Source organism: Spermophilus citellus (assembly GCF_964194105.1).
Source record: "Spermophilus citellus genome assembly, chromosome: 6".
Classification (NCBI taxonomy): Eukaryota; Metazoa; Chordata; class Mammalia; order Rodentia; family Sciuridae; genus Spermophilus; species Spermophilus citellus.
In genome coordinates this window covers 160,042,769-160,060,266 of record NC_138187.1, presented here as the reverse complement: position 1 = coordinate 160,060,266, position 17,498 = coordinate 160,042,769, and the positions used below count along the sequence as shown (strand labels likewise).

At 45.7% G+C, this 17,498-nt stretch overlaps 1 protein-coding gene across 5 annotated transcripts in view; it reads left to right on the top strand.

Moving 5' to 3' along the window:
• Positions 1-17,498, top strand: part of DNM3 (dynamin 3) — a 432,335-nt gene that overhangs the window by 193,822 nt on the left and 221,015 nt on the right. For all 5 annotated transcript variants that reach the window (XM_081298148.1, XM_081298146.1, XM_081298145.1 and 2 more), the window contains one exon: positions 9,102-9,215. In XM_081298148.1, the coding sequence (XP_081154274.1) occupies positions 9,102-9,215 (114 nt within the window). The remainder of the gene's footprint in view (positions 1-9,101; positions 9,216-17,498) is intronic.

Here is a 17,498-nt window from a genome sequence, read left to right as displayed (position 1 = left end):
AATCGATTCATTGTAGGAACTCAGCAGCAGAGAGACTTCAGCTCTGTTCCCCTCGTCTTCAGGACGCAGAAGTGACCCTGGAGGGCTGCCGAGCCAGCTTGTGGGGGCTGGACACAGGGAGGCTCTGATACTGGAGGTTTCTCGGCAGCTGTATCTGGCCGTCCACTGGCTTCTGTGCCCTCAGCATGCAGCCCACCTGCCACCTTCCCGCCAGGCCTGTCTCCCAACACGATCGCTCCCGACACCCAGCCGGGCCACACACTTCTCCTCAAGGCTCAGTGCTGGGTCCTCCTCTTGTGACACTCAGACCCTCATTTTAAGTCACCTCCCCATCAGCAGTTCACAGATTCGTGTGTCTGATCTAGGCTGCTGGACAGCCACTGTCCGTTCCACAGGAGCCCATTAGTGCATCCAGAATGGACTCGGGACTCGTCCCCACCCCAAGCGTGGCACTGCGGGTGTCTCGGTGCCCAGGCGGCACAGTCAGTTCCGGGACCTCAGACATCGGGCGTCACCCTGACGCCTCGTCCTTTCTCGTCCTCCACCCCCGGCTTGTCACCCTCACAGTAACTTCTCTTCCTCCGCATCCCTCAGGTCCCTCCACTGTCCACATGTGTGTTTCCACCACTGTCGTCACAGCTGTCGCCATGCGAAGCTTGGGACTCCGCCACGGCCAGCTGTCTGGTCTCCCTGGATCCTTTGTCCTCTTTCTGGTCTCTTCACCAAACCGGGGCCAGCAGGGGCTTTTCCTGGTGCAGATCTTATGTTGCTGCCCAACTTGGACTGCTTCAGAGGTGGCCCATTCCTCCCGGGGCGAAGACCAGATTTCTTGGCCATAAGTCACCCGGCCAAGCCCCCCTCCAGGCTGGTCCTGCTCCAGGCTCATCTTTGCCGTACCCGTCCGGCCACACTGTGAGCCTTCCCCCACCCCAGAGCTCTCCCGACGCCCTCTGGGTGTTGAAGATGTGAGGTGCCCCGAGCTGGTCAGAGCACTCGGCACACTGGGCCATTCTGTGGCAGCACCTGGTGGCTTGACGTGACTTCACATGTCTCTGTGTGAGCCTCTGTTTAGTGTCTCTTCCCCTGTTGATCTGTAAGCTCCGTGGAGGTGGAGGCTTGGTTTGGTTTTGGTTCTGGTTTTTTCTTGTGTTGCCAGTGTGCGGATAAATGTATACGTGTGTTTGTGTTTGAATATATGTTGTTGACTAATTTTCTATTAAATTAATATTTAGTAAAGTGTGTGTGTGTGTGTGTGTGTGTGTGTGTCTGTGTCTGTCTCAGAGAAGCTGAGACAGGAAAATATCCCCATTTTATTCAGGCCTTGCTGACTCTGAGGTGTATTTCCTTTGTGTATGTGTATTATTATCCTTGAATGTGAGAAATAGATGACGGGCTTAGTTCTCATTCTGTTTTGTATCATTTGCAATCTCTTCCACATGGAGGGCCCTTTAACTTCAAAGGAGGCTCTGCACAGGGGAAAAAGTTCGGTGTGTGTGCGGGGGGAAGGCCGGCCCTGATTTTCATCATGGTTAATGGCCTGGATCTTGTTGAGGTTTAGGTGAGTAGACACTGAGAATAAACAGCTCCCTCAGTGAACTCATCAGAAATAGCCGTGCATCTGGCAGAAATAAAGCGTCGACCGGCAGTTGAGCAAATTCTGGGATACAATAAGAAAGGGAAGAAATTATTTGGCAATAATCTTGAGAAATGGGATAGTACAAAAGCCTCATGAGCCACACAGGCATGAATCCTGCCCTCACTACACGAGCCAGGGCCAGTGTTCTGGAATAGACTCAGCAGGAAGGGCGTCAGGGCCGTGCATGGGGTGGGAAGAATGGAAGATGGGCAGTGCCCTGGAAATGGTCTTCGGAAATCCTCCGAGTCCAGAAACCTGGGAGGGGATGGCTTGGGTTCCATGCTGAGGTCGCCTCAGGAAGCAGCAAGTTGGAGCTCTGGCTCACAGAAAGCTTCAAGGTTAGCATTAAACTTGGACCAGTGTTATTAGAGGTTCAATTTTTATGGAGAAGCCAGAAAGTCATCTTTTGGCAGCAGATTTGATATGAACATTCAATACCGCTTGCTTATTTTCAGTCAGCTTTATCGTACACAGTTGGCCTGTCTTCACCTTATTTAAAGTGGCCAGCTTCTTTCATCATGGTGAGGGTGGACGCCTATCCAGAGGTGGTCCTTTAGTTCTTCACCATCAGGTGGGCAGTCATCTGCCTCCGTTTTCTAACACTCTGGGTTCCCTGCACTTGGAAGGAGATCTCAGGAAACTGCCTGTTTTAAACAATTTGATGCCAACTTGAGTTTTTAATGACATTAGTATCATAGGAAAATAGAGGAAAGGACAGGGAAATGGGAAAAAAATAAATATGACTTTGTATTTTGCCACCAGTTTTCTTTCAGTCATGTAAACATTTTCATACATAGTACTGTTCTTTTTTTCTGTTCTTACATTAACAAGTATAATGGAAACAATATCATGCATGATAATAACAGATACTGATCTAAGTCCTTTCCATATTTCAACTCAAGATTACAGGTATTATTATTATTATCCTAAGTGACAAATGAAGGAATAGTGGGAAAGGGAGATTGCGTAACCCTCCACGTCACCCAGGGGCCAGTGTGGAAGGAGGGGACGCTCCTAGTCTGCCTGCAGTGTCAGCACACCTGGCAGAAATGCCCTGCTCACGTTATGAGGAGCGCCATGTCCAGGTGATAATCCCATGGGATTATATCCTGACCCCTCAGCCAGGCTTCCTTTTGACCAATAAGTCGTTTCCAGTTGCTTGCCATCAGAAACCACGCTGTCCGGCATCTTGGTGTGCTATGGGTGGAGGCTGGAGCCACGAGGTCAACCCACCGGAGAGATTTTATGTCATTCAAATGCTCAGAGGCCGAATCCCCTCGGGTGCTAGGCACAGAGGAGTGAAGTGGCACCCAGCATGTTGCTCCCAAGAGGAGGCCCGCGCTGCTCACTCAGGGGCTGCCCCATAAGGAAACCGTACCTCCCTCACAGGATCACCATGTGGATTAAAAGACGGCGTGTGGCGCTCTTAGCACCATACCTGGCACAGAGAGTAAATGTAGCTACTGCTGTCATCCCTGAATTCCTAGAAAAGGAATCAGATCACACCCTTAACCTTGCCTCCTGAGGTTACTTTTGAGACTATTTTCCTGGGAAGCTAAAGCCACGAAGGAATGTCCAAACACGCAAATGTCACATAGCCACACCATTCGTAGCAGTGACAGATTTTATAGTATCTTGAAACAAAGAGTGTTTCATCAAGTACTGGATTATTTAGCATCTTAATTTGACTGTTCCTTGAACCTTTCTATGTGATTTCACCTTATTTCCTCATTTTCACTCCATCTTTACCTCAGTCATAAACTTAGCTGACACATGTGAATATTTATTGTTTACATTGTATCAAGTCATTGGTGAGACACACCTGGACATGGCAGCCCTCACTTGGGATCACCAGGTCAGGGTATCTGGCACAGTGCGTGGTCCACTGCAGGCATTTAGGAGTTACTGGTCGACTTATCAAGTGCTGTAGGTGAGAAGGACTTTCAGATACTTTCCAGAAGTGAATGCATCCCTGGCAGCCACAGGCATGCGCCCCTGTCTTCGTGGGTGGGTGAGTCAGGGGAGACGATAGCCCTGGGTTGCACTTCTGTGACTGTGGCTTCTCTGGGCATCTGCTAGTGGACAAAAGGCTCTGACAAAGGTCAAGAGAGCACCCTGAGGCCTCAGTACTGAAGACTGAGTGTCTCATTTCTTGTTTCAAACTGTGTTCAGCCGGGTTGTTTCCACAGCCCATCAAAGATCATGCAATGCTCAAATGACATCATTTATTTAAAAATCATATAAAAATCGTATTATAAAATGTCAACAAAATAGACATATCCTCACTGTGAATATAAACCCCCTCTGGCTATGAAGTTCCCAGGAATTAAAATCCAAAGATTATCATCACAAAGGAGCTTGCAGAGTCTAAGCACTTGTAGAACATCAAAGGAGAGTGGCCCCTGGGTTCCTCTTCTCCTGACAGCCTCAGCCCAGGAGGTTCTCTTGTCCACGTGGCCCTGGGCTGCCGTCAGCAGCTGCCCCTGAGCTGGCCTGCACGAGTACATGTTCCTCCTGGGCTTCTGAAGTGGAAATAGTTTCTTGTGTTCCTTGCTCTATTAGCCAGATTCCCACCACTATATGGGAATACCTAAGGAAGTTAACTTATAAAACAAAGTTGATTTGTCTCATGGTCCTGATGGTTCCAGCCCAGGATTGATCGCCCGGTAGTTTTGGGCTCTGGTGGGTGTAGCTCATCGTGGTGAGAGTACATGGAGGGAGAGCAAGTCATTCTCTTCATGAGGCAGGAAGCAACAGAGAAGAGGAAGAGGCGCGGGTCCCATGTTCTCCCTCAAGGGCACTCCCTCGGTGACCCAGCGTCCTTCCACTAGGCCCCACCTCCTAAAGTCCCACTACCTCCCGGGGGGTGCACCCCAGGGACCAAGCCTTTAACTTTGGAGGACGCTTTTCCAACCCATAGCACTGGTTTCACAAATAGAGTGAACAGTGGGACAGGAAAGATGGTCCCAGCCCGAGCTCCACAGAAGCAATAAAACAAATCGATCTGCTGGTCTTTGGAGCCATGGTCCCAGGCCCTGTGTATGCTCCTAGACCCTAGGACCTCAGCTAGCTTATGGCAGGAAAGTAGAAGCTCTAGTTTCACCTCTGAGGTCCAGTAGCCTCAACCTGAGAGGACTCCCTGTAATCACACTCTGGCCTCAAAGCTGCTTGGGAAAACCTCTGCAGGGTCTTGGGCTTGCTTTGCTCACTGGATGCTCGAAACAAAACTCGCTGAGAGGCTGTAAGTGCCTATTGCCCTCAAGCTGATAGACTGATTTTGGTGATTTTAAGGTTCAAGGACAGGCCTTGCTTGCAGTGGGAAGTCTCCCCTGGGTGCCGGGCCTGGCCTGCCTTTGACGGACCGCAGCTCCCCAGCAGTGGCCCAGGTAGGCTCTGTGGCACGTGAACGGTCTTGATAGAAGCAGCTGCTCATGTGTTGCGAAAACACATGAGTGAGTTTTTATAATCTCCCAAGGCCAAACTACAGAACGGGCCTCTGGTTTTCATCCTCTTCTCAGGCTGCAACAATTAAAAGCCAGCTGCATGGCTGAAAAAAAAAAAATGTGCATGGTCTACTGTAAGCAAGGCCAAGGTCAAAACTCCTTGCTTACAAACAAAGTTCAAGGCCTCGACCACATTGGATTTTTTCCAAATGTAAGTTTTTTTCTTCAATAATTTTATCCCTTATCTATGTGTTAATTGTACAAAGCAGTGCTCTGGCCAGATGCTGGAGTCTGTTTGCCCTTAACATACAGGTTTCACAGACCCTGAGAAGCCTACTTTCTCACAGTGCAGAGAAAAATAACTAGAACATGTGTTGGTTCATTTCCCCCATGTGCAAGGCCCTGGGTCTGGTCTTCAGCACTGAAAAAGAAAAAAAAAAATATATATATATATATACACAAAGGATTTACATGAAGAATTAGAGTGGGTTCATGATCATCCTTAGGACCTGATGGATCTCTTGTGAGTCTCGCTTGAGAGGAAAAGACCAGGATCACGGCTCCACGTTGAGGGTGCACTTGTCCTGTGTCCTCAAGGGCGTCCACGGAAATGTGTGCGGCACTGACCACAGCCAGTGGTCAAGATGCTGTCACGGAAAGCTGAAGAAGCTCTGATCCTTTTTCAATAGAGAAAGCCCGTTCCACAGTTTTCCCCGATGACAATTGGCTCAGAGTAGGAATTAGGCAAAACGATTCCTGACGTACTTTTTCACTGAGGAATTGAGACCGAGAGAAACCATGAAATCGAGGTAAAACAGTGGAATGAGAGGGAAAGACAGACCATGAGCAAGGATGGTCAGAACCCGGAGGAGATTAATAAAAAGAAAACAAAGGAAAGTAAGGGGATAGAGGGGGAAAGGCTAAATAAAATTTGAAAATAATGTAAAACAGTGGTATTGGCTACAGGATCCCCTCACAGAGAAGCATAAAGTATGTCAAGTTTGTATTCACATTTAAAACCACCAAAATCGGTCTGTCAACTTGAGGGCGATGGGCACTTACACCTCCCAGGGGGTTCTGTTTGAGTGCCTTGCTGCTCTCATTTCTGACTTCTCGTTTTCAGTCTCTCAAGAGCTCTTCAGCATGCACCTCTGCTGTTTTGCTGAGAATCTTAATTGCCCCTGATGCCTGCATCTCCAGTCCTAACCTCCCTGATTTGCGTCAGAGGTCAGGCCCCGCTAGAGGTGTTTCCTCAAAGTACCTCAAATCCAGCATGGCCTGAGTGAGTTCTTCACCCACACTCGTGGTTTCTAAAATGGGGTCCTCCTCCTCTGTTCCTTCTGAGCTTTAGAGTGGTTGGTTCTAGAAAAGAGTAGCCTCAATAGTCTCAGAATCATTCTGAAACACCACACTGTCCAATAAAAATGAAATGTGGTCCACATATGTAATTTAAATTTTTCTGGTAGCCACATTAAAAAATGAACCAGCTTTAAAAAAAAAAAAAAATGGGCTGGGGATGTGGCTCAAGCGGTAGCGCGCTCGCCTCGCATGCGTGCGGCCCGGGTTCGATCCTCAGCACCACATACCAACAAAGATGTTGTGTCCGCCGAGAACTAAAAAATAAATATTAGAAATTCTCTCTCTCTCTCTCTCCCCTCTCTCACTCTCTCTAATAAAAAAAAATCATTTAAAAAAAATGAACCAGATATTTAAAATATTTTGTATTCAATTTCAGTATTCAGTGTGCATTTTGCCGTCACACATCTCACTTGACACCGGTCATAGGGCTCAGTGACCAAGCGTGGGTGGCTCGTGGACAGAGGCCTCCCGGCTTGTTCTAGGTCTTCTCCTTCACGCCCCCCATCGTCCTGTCCCAAGTCCCGTGGACTGTGTCTGCTGTAGCCTCCTTTCTTTTTAACCTCTCGCACAGTGGCTGTCGCTCACGTGCTGTGTGTGGGTGAAGCTCAGTGTTCAGCTACCTGAAATCTGGTGTGGTACTTCCCAGGGGTGAGGTCGGTGGCTTTCAGGTCTCACTTTCGGGGTCTGCCCGTCTTCTTCATCCCTCCTCCTTCTCTGCACTAGGTGGCTCCTTCATGTTTTGTCCTTGTTTGTCCCTCTCTAGGGAAAACAAATAGGCAAACTCCTTCCCTGACGAACCCTCCTGCCCTTCCGGGGCACCACCTCCTCGAGGCAGGCCTGTGGCCACTTCCCAGGGGCTGGGGTGCCCTCCTTGCCCTTGGCTCCTCCTGTACAACTGCATTGAGTTACTTCCTGCCTCCCCCCAGCTGTACGGTATTCTGAGAGCATGCACGGCGACATCGTCACACTCTCCTCACCACGACAGGTGGCAGGCACTGAGGGAATGTTTATTGGGCTGAACCTCAGGCTCCTCTGGATGGAGCCCACGTGTGCTAGAGCAGGCGAAACGGTGGTGGAGAAAGCGCAAGATGCCTGGGGAATAGTCAGTCCCCTCCAGTGGCACTGTGACGAACACATGGCAAGGAGCCCTGGCAGCGTGGTGACGAACTGGTGTGAAATAACTGAACTCTCTCCTTCCTGCTGGAAATGCAGAGATGGCCAGTCGCCCGAAGGGAACGGACACACACATGTGGTCGGTGGTCTTCACACTCTGGCAGGAGTCGGAGTCCCCTAGGTTTCGTGTGTATGTATCCTGGTCCATTCAGAGTGGTCGTGGTCCAGGGATCTGCACTTATGGAAAGCACGCCTGTGACTAGGGAGAGAGGTCACTTGAGATGTATCCCTGAGATGTACCGCTTCATTCTTCCCACCGTAGAGAGTGAGAAGGGGCGATTCTCATCAACAGAGGAAGCTTCCTTAGTCTGGACCTGAGAAGGATGTCCTTTGGGGTCTTTGAAAGCAATGGAGCTCTAGAGAGGAGGACAGGCAACCAGGAGAAGCTGGCACAGCCAGTTGTGGGTGGCAGCCTGGGAACGTGGCGGATGTGGAAGATCAGCAGGAGAGCCTTGGCCAACTCCAAGATTTCCCCCAGGATTGGCCTTCGTCCCCCACTAGGAAACCTCAGAGCAATATAACAATGAAGTCTGATTATGAGAGCATTTCATCTTCTTTAGGAACTGACTGACATTCAGTAAGTCATTTTTGGTGTTTCAGGATCTCTAGGATATTGAAGGATTTGGGCAGAGGATAGCTACTCACATTTAGAACGACAACATACAGTTCCATGCAGAATTGCATTTCTGGTTCTCTGGCAGTAAAATCACCTCGCAGAGGTCCGCATACTATGCCATGTGGAAAACGATTTCATTCTCAACCACTGTGAGGGGAAAAAATGCATTTCCTTTAAACGCCACTTGTGCTTTTTGTCAAATGGGTAGTCCAGGTTGCTAATGTTTTAAAGTTGGAAATCTATTTAAAAATTATTGTGAAGATGCCCCATGTTTTGTGCCTGGTGAATAACTAGAACTCAATGAATAAGCCAAGGCCTTTTTAAAAAACCCCACTTTTCATTGTAGTTTATAATTTCAGCTTTCTCCTTCACTCAGGCGATTCCAGGCTGTTAACAAGGGGCTAATTGGTTGGCGTGTGTTTCTGCTTCTCACCACTTGCTGCCAGCCTCTGCTGTGAATCCTAATGAGCCGCAAACCAGGCGGCCAAATGGAGCAGTAGGCTGCAGGGGAGAGGGGCGGTGGGCACGAGAGTCGGTCACTCAGCCGGGCGGCCACGCGGTTTAGACTGCAGCAGCCGTGAGCAGGCCTGGCACCAGTCTGCTAGGCGGCCTCAATTCCATTCCTGTGTGTCTCAGTCACTCTGTTCCCGCCATCCATATGAGTCTGAGATTTTTATCCATTAGTGAAAGAGATTTCCTTCCGGTCATCTGCGCATTTGGAAGACGAACTCTCTTGAAGGGTTAAATAGAAGTTGAGCTTTGGGAGAGCGGTGCTGTCTTACTGCCCTTTCTATCTCGTTTCTAACTTCACTGAGTCCGACCTCCATTGGCTTGTGTCTTACTGAGCACCTGTGCTGGTGTCTTCCTTTTGCAGGTGATCCGGAAGGGCTGGCTCACCATCAGCAACATTGGCATCATGAAAGGAGGCTCCAAGGGTTACTGGTTCGTGCTCACTGCCGAGAGCTTGTCGTGGTACAAAGATGACGAGGTAAGCCAGAGATAACCAGAGGGACAGGGTCTTCCTACTCAAGCATTTCTAATTTAAACTAATCGCGACTGTGATATATGCAGTTTCCAGCCACAGTGGTTCTCTGTCAGTGAGACTTAGCTTGGAATGTTTATGTAAAGACACACAGTTTTCCCTGCATAGAATTTTAATTCTGCAGTGTTTTCCTCAGATTTCTTTTCCTGTTTATTTCTTTGGTGCTGTGATATCTTGCTCACGTGAAGAGACGTGGTCAGGCGTCAGGATTGGAAACTTCCTTCTTTATGATACTTTCAAGGTACTGGTACATACGTGAACGCAGTTTTCATTATAATGCGTTGGAAAGACCTAAGCCAAGAAATATCTTAAGAGTGAAGCCAGCACCAACGCAGAGTTGGTAAAGTTTTTGGAACTGGTGCTTTGACATCTGTCTCAAATGAAGAAATTTTGAAAACGTTCACTTCACTAGTCTCTAAGTGAGTTCCTGATCACTGTTTATACACATTTTGTTCTCTGGGAATTCAATATCTCTGTAAAAGGATAAATTATGGTACTTGTGTTTTGGCTTACTTTAAGATGTTAATAATTCTGATCCTGTGACTTACTAATAAAGGAGGAAAATGGTGTGTTAATATTACAGAACCACTAAAGTGATCTAAAGTGACACAGGTAAATTTACGGAGGGCATGAATGAGAATTGAACTGTTTTGGAAATTTTGAAAGCTCTGGTCTGACCCAGGAAGTTCTGGTTTTGTAATGTAGCATGCAAACATTGAAGAATACTGTCTGATAGCAAAGCCACATAAAGGTGAGGTCATCTCAGTTTCATTTGGCTATAAAGGGCCTGCCTTTCCAAATTAAAGCCCTTCCCATCTTAGCTTGGGGTCTTTTGAAAATATTTGAAGGTACTTCTGTCAGTTCTTAGAGGAAGAGTCTCGTGTTTTATGGTTCTTTCCATTTCCGAAGGCTCTGTGTGCAATAGTGAATTGAGAAAATATTGTACGATTCGTCAATTTCCACTAAGTTTCTCCAGTCAAGGAACTCAAATTCTACATAAATGTGAAAAGAAAATTTGTATTCAGAACCTTAGGTTTGAATTTTTTTTTTTGTGAGAGAGAGAGAATTTTTTAATATTTATTTTTTTAGTTTTTGGCGGACACAACATCTTTGTTTATATGGGTGCTGAGGATCGAACCCGGGCCGCACGCATGCCAGGCGAGCGCGCTACCGCTTGAGCCACATCCCCGGCCCCTTAGGTTTGAATTTTTATGTCACTGATTTCAGAAGGTGACTGGGCCGGGTGGCGGTTGAGGACAGGCAGTCTTATGTAATTAGACTGGTAGCTTTACATTGAAATCTACATGGCTGCTCAATAACTAGCATATCACACAAATGTATATGGTTTGATTTAACTTATGACAGGTTCGTAATAAATGACTTAAGAAATACATTTGTGATTAAGAAACAATGGCTCATATAGTTTTCCAGGATGACATCAGCTGAACACAAGGCCCTGTAGACCACACGCCCAGTGCCGTGGAGAGGGGAGGTGCTGGTGGATGTGGGTTTACTGTGAGGAGCTGCCAGTGCTGGGTCACTTCCCTTCACCTCAGTCTTTTCACTGTCCCTGACCATTGCTCAGCAGAGCATCTCAAAGGGGCTGTGTAGGACTCGGAGAAATCGTGTGTTAATGAGTGCTCTTGGCATCTGTTTTAGTTTGCTTTTGTGTTGCTGTGACCAAAAGACCTGACCAAAAAAACAATGTAGAGGAGGAAATTTTGTTTTTTGGCTCAGGGTTTCAAAGGCTCAGTTCATGGCCCATTGACTGCGTGGCTCCGGGCCCGAGGTGAGACAGACCACCACGGCAGGAGGACACGGCCAATAGGAAGCAGAGGGAGCTCTGCTAACCAGGGCAAATGTAAATCCCAAAGGCAGCCTCCACCCCCCACCCCACCTACCTCCTCCAGCCACACCCTGCTGCCTACAGCTGTCACCCAGTTAATCAGTAATTGGTGGACTAATCCATCGATCAGATTAAGGCTCTCATAACCTAATCATTTCACCTCTGGACATTCTTGCACATGAGCTTCTGGGGGCACCTCATACCTACACGGTCGCAGCATCACACTGGTATGTTTATTCCTGCCGTTGAAAGTAGCATCTCACTCCTCTCCCATGTAATGTCATTCTTGCACTCAAGTATCTTCCAGTTTCCATGTTGTGTCATGTCATGTTGTGAGATACGATGCATGGGATCTGGATTTTCTTACTAGAGAGCCGTGAGGTTCACATAACAGGAGGGAGCTCAGTTCCCACGTTTCCATCGAGACCTTCCCTGCTGCCTCCCCTCCTGCCTTCGTCTCCTGTGTCTTCACCGTTTGTTCCTAAGCTGGCAGCTGGTGTAATGATTTTAAGTTACAGCTGGCACGACTGTAGCAGTAAGACTGCTGCATTTTTCTGATCTCTTCCCATTGGAACTGGATCTATCTGCCCTATTCTTGAATTTTGGATGGATGCGTCAACCCCCACCTCCACCCTCTGAATCTGTGAACTGGACACTTTGAATCAGTACTCTACAACACAATAACTTACTTGTCATTTTAGTGATAGATGGCCTTCATAGAAAGGTTGCTGCCCACGTCCCAGGTGATGGTAAGTCTTCACGTGTTGTCTTCCCCATGCAGTGTACTTAGAGTAACCATCGTTCATCTATCTACTTGACTGTTTTTTGTTATCTTAACATTACTACAAGATTGGAGCTTTCCATAACACAAAGAAGTACACCATCTTTCTCAGGGTTAGACAGTTGGGTAGCAATAGCTGAAAGGATACGTCAAAGCCTTGTTGTACTCCTATCTAGTTCATGTGGCAAAACCCAGACCTGGGAAATTCCTGCCCGAATGGCCCCGAGCCCATTTCCAGGGGTTGCGTGGCCTCTTTCTGGTTCATCTTCCCCAGCTCACGGTGCCAGGGTGTGTACCCTGAGGGCCTGCAGGGTGGGGTGAGGACAGAGCTTGGACATGCAGCCTTGTGTCCATAGGTCTCCTTTATGATCTGAGGCAGGTGGTACTTACTTAGCTCTTCGATGTCTATCAAATAACAACCTGAGATCATTGGTGCTACTTTACCAAGGAGTTGGGGATGAAGTACAGCAATGCAGATGACCTCAACTAAAACAGATGTCCCTCTGCATGGCAGTTTTTAGCCCGGGGGGGGGGGGCAGTCAGGGTGTTACTGGCAGCTTTTAGCCTTGTTTCTGTTTCTCTCTCCACTGCCCATCTCTCCCTCAGTGCTGTCAACCTGGAATGTCCCACACTCGAGGTGCTCCTTTTGTGAATACAGGTAAAATCAGCTCCCCTGTCGATATCTAGTCCAGCATTCACTGCAGGCTCCCAGCAGATCAGAATGTCCAACCAAGCCAAACGGCCTTCCAGGGGGCAGGAAGCCGAGTGGCAATAGCATTTCCCCCACCCTTCCACCTCTTACAGCTAATGAAGGCCAGCTTCCAAACTGATGATCCTGATGACGATGGCTGTCACCATGACGGTTCACAAGTATTGAGTATTTATAGTTGAATAGGCACTGACCTAAGGTAGCCCTTTATTGACACTCTCCATTCTAGAAATTCAAAGAGAATGAGCAACTTGGCCAGCTGCTGTGTGCCAGTGCTGTGCTCTTAATTGCCTGAAGGTTTCCCAATAATTATTTTCTGTGTAGCAGCACTATCCTCCCCCAAGATAAAATGAGTAGTAAGGATTTCATGTACCTGCCCTTCTGAGCAATGTTTTCCACTAGAGAAAGCACAAAAGTCAGTAAAACCTACCAGAGGCTGATTACAGGCTATGGATAAAATAAAGCCAGAGAGTGTCTGGGGTGGGGGTCACAGGATGAGTGGTCAGAGAATGTTTGTGCTCATGTCTCGTGACAGGAGTGAGCCTGGTGACCTGGATTCAACCCAGAGGGACTGCAGCAGAGAGGCAGGGCCTGGATAAGAAGGGCTTTAATTCTAAGAGTGACAAGGAGCTGTTCCACTTTCCAACTGCAAGAGTCTCATGATCAGACTTGAAGTTTTATAGACTCCCTGGGTTGTCTCTTGGGGGACTGTCTGAAGAGGGCAAATCTGGATGGGAGCTGTTGCCAGGCCTACTGGTAATAAGCCATGGTGGCTTGGGAGGGGCCAGTCCAGTGACATTGACTGAAGTGGGCGGAGCCAAGGGATTCTTCAGGACCCCCCTCCCATGCACAGTCAGCAAGCCTCAGGGGCTCAGGAGCACTTGTTCTGTGCACCTGGCCCACCAGTGGCTGCAGTGCTGGGAGGAGGTGCTGCGTGAATCCTGACTAGTGGAGGTAAGGTGGAGCAAGTGGGTGGACAGGCGCAGCATTCATCCCCTTGTGGGTTAGCAGGTGCCTGACTGAATTATCACACTGCTGGGTAGAATCACCATTAGAGTAGGTTGTCTTGGAATTGTGTTAATTTTCATCACAGAAGGTTCATGAATTTTCTTCTTCTTCTCTGACTCAGAAACATGACTTCCTGGATTGAAGATCCTTTAAACAAAAAATCAATTTTTCAGTGTTATTTTCCCACATAAATATATGTTGCACAGTTCTTGGGGAGAATTTAGAAAAAGGCAAGGCATCGGAATAAAATAGAGCCTGTCATTTCAAAAGAATCTTTGGTCTAGATGATTTACATTAATATTTTAACATAAAAATTTGAACAAAGTGATGGCCTTTCTTTAAAACTAAGTCTGAAATGTAAATTTTAGGGGAATAATCTGCTTTGATTCGAGGAAAAAAGAACTTTAATTTTTTTTTTTTAACCAAGGATTGAACCTAGGGGGTGCTTGACCAATGAGCCATATCTCCAGCCCTTTTTATATTTTATTTTGAGACGGGATCTTGCCAAGTTGCTTAGGGCCTGGCTAAGTTGCTGAGGCTGGCTTTGAACTTGCAAACCTTCTGCCTCAGCCTCTTGAGCCAATAGGATTACAGGCATGCACCACCACACCTGGCTCTAAATTTTTAACATCAATGAGAAATGAATAAAATATATGTGTGTGTGTGTGTGTGTGTGTGTGTGTGTGTGTGTAAATTGTGCCAGTTAAAATGTCTGAAGAGAAGGAACTACTAATTTTTTCATAGTAAAGGCACTCAGTCAATATTCTGTTTCTCAAGCCCAATGTAAAGTTTAAAATCATCCTGGACCACTCCTCAGAAAGTGGAAAGGACCAAATTCCCATGGAAATGTACTAAACCGTACATTTTTGAAGAAAATCCAAAATCTCCATCAAAATTAGACATTCTTTGGACTCATAAGAAATTACAGGCCTCATTTTTGTGGGTTGAACTGTTTGGATGGCTCGATAAGGAGATTATATAATTCCCTTATAGGGATATTTATTTAGTATTGTTTTTATTGTGTGGCTGTAACAGATGACAAATGTTGCTTCAGTGACAGGAAACATAGTGGCAGCCATATGCCTGGAAGGTCCGGATTTTGAGGACAAGACATGTCGATGTGGTTCTGCCCTCTGCATCTGAGGCTCTCAAGGTGGTGCCTGCGTTCCACTAGGCCTGTGCCCTCTGTGAGGCAGGAGGTCAGCATCCAGCCTGTGAACACTGCTCCCATTCCTTGAGATGTTTTACTTAGCCCAAACTTGGATAGTTAAAAAAAAAAAAAATCCAAATAAATACCGAACTTAATTCATTTATATTACTTAAAATTCTTCATCTTCATAGTTGTGTCTTTTTTCACGAATGATCTTATCTTATGCTTTTTAATGCCGGATTATTTCATGCAAACATTTCTACATTCTGGAATTATCCAAAGATTTGCAATTTTGAAAAAAAAGTATTATTTAATAAACTATAATGGCCAATGCTATTTCAGCTTTATTAAATATGCATTCAGGGGGCTGGGGGTGTATCTCAGTGGTAGATGCTTGCCTAGTATATGTGAGGCCCTGGGTTCGATCCTCAGCACCACATAAAGATAAATAAAGGTTTTGTGTCTATGTACAACTAAAAATATTTTTAAAAATGTGTTTAGATCCAAACCCACTCCTCTATATGCATTGTTTGTTTTGTTCAAAAGTTTAGACTGGAAGGACCCTATTACCTTTTATATTACCCTTTCCCAGAAGAGTAAAAAAATTAAATGTGCTTTAATTTAAAATGCATATGAAACATTATTTTAAGATTTTTTTGAGATGTAAGTTTAAAAAAAAAGTTTTTCAAAAAGTTATTAACTTCATGTTTTACAAAAGGAAATGCTTGATGAGTGCTTCACTTTGGAATAAATCTCTTCCCCACCCCTCCCGGGATTGTGGTGGTCTGCAGCAGGCTTCTAAGGTTCTGCATGGGTTATTGTGTCACCCGACAGCTCTGTCCTGGGCTGCCTCTCAGGGCACCATGGAATGACTGTGCATGTGAACTTCTGTAGGCAGTGTTTGCTGTAGGTTGAGTAAAGCATTTAAAAATCAGGTGAAATTGTGTAAATAATTCTTGGGGCATTTTTACATTTCTGTTTATATCTTACATTTTGTGAAGGATTGTTTCATATTTTGTCGGCCAGTCATGGGCATTTTATTTAAGGTAAAACCCTGCCTTGCCAATGAGTCTTGGAGAAGCACAAGTGGATTTTAGCAGATGGTGTATTTCTGTAACTGCAGATTGTTTAAATGCAAGACATTAGCTTTAATCCTATTTTTACATCACAGTCTTGCCCATCACTCAGGGTTTAAATTTTTTTTTCCCTAAAAAAAAACATATTGTCAGGTTTGATTTAAATATCACACGTTCAGAAATTTTGGAACCTTATGAGGCCTTTACCCTTCATACTAAATCTTTTCACTTTAAAAATAAAATATTTGAATGGAAAATAGTTTTTAAAACATACACTTAAAATGTTTGATCATTACATTTTAAAAAATAGACAATTTGGGGTAGCCTCATGATCTATTTAAGCTTAAAAGATTAAAATTGATTTTAAATACCGAAAGCTAAAACATTTTGATGAACCAAATCCAAGCTGACAAATTTCTGATTTTACCCATCTTCCCACCATTTGCCCTGAAGTGTTAGAAATATTCCTATACAAAAACCTGCCCTGCTGTTTCACTCCAGTGAACAGTGCATAAATGGAAGTTGGATATCTCCTCAAAAGATATGAGGAAGCACCGATGTGCCTTCGTCCCTTGTGCTTATGAAAATATTGAATTTCCCAAAGATCTCAAGGGAGTGAGTGTTTACAGTGAATAGAAAGCTTGTGTTCCAAGTGCATGCACTGCCCATAAATTCTACTCCGGGAATGTAGTGTGAGCCGCTTCTTAGCTAAACATGACACAGTAGTAAATCTATGTGCGTTGCGATACTTGCAAATATTGAAGTTCCAATTTTGACATTCCATCTATCAAGAGGAGAAGCAATTATTTTAATGAATTTGAAAATTATGTTGGAAAATTTTTTTGTCACCGTCCTTTCGCAGACCAGAGTGGCAGTCTCTTAATTCAGAATACTGGATCCTCTGGAATATTATCTTTTTTTCCTTTTTTCTCCTTACTCTTCATGCCCCAGCCCCCCCCCTTGAAGAAAAAGTCATGATATGGAAAATGAAAACGATTCTTTGTTTATGGGTTTAGCAGTATTGGAATAATTTATTCTTTGTCAAACATCAGACTGAAGTTATATTGTTCTGATATATGGATTTCTTATGCGGATTATGGGATGCTGCAAAGATACGTACAATAAGTGTCAAGGGTGGTGATTTACTGACAACAGTTAGGAAAACAGAACTATAGAAATCACAGGAACATTTTCAGAAATGGGTTTTATTATATTTCATAGGCACGACTTGCTTTACTTTTGGTGTGTTTTAATATATGAATCAAAATAAAATAATAATAATAATAATATAATACATACGAGTTAAGTATTAAGCCAACAGATTAAAACCCCAGGCCCGAGCCCCTCATTTTGGTTGCAGCTCTTGGTGTAGATGCTATGGTGTGAGGGCTGCTTGGTCTCAATGGCTGGTGGTCACTCAGGCTGGGTTGTCATGTGACTGCCTGTCTGTGCCTGCTGTACAGGTGAGCGGATGTTCTGCACAGCAAGTGTAGACAGGCAGACACGTGACAACTCTGTCCAGCCAGGCCCTTGGTTCCTTCAGGTGTCCTTTGCTCATGGACAGACACAATCAGCCTGTTTTCCAGATTGGGTGATTTGGGAGGGTAAGGGGAGAGGGAGAAAAACACACAATAGAATTAAACATTAAAACATTATGGA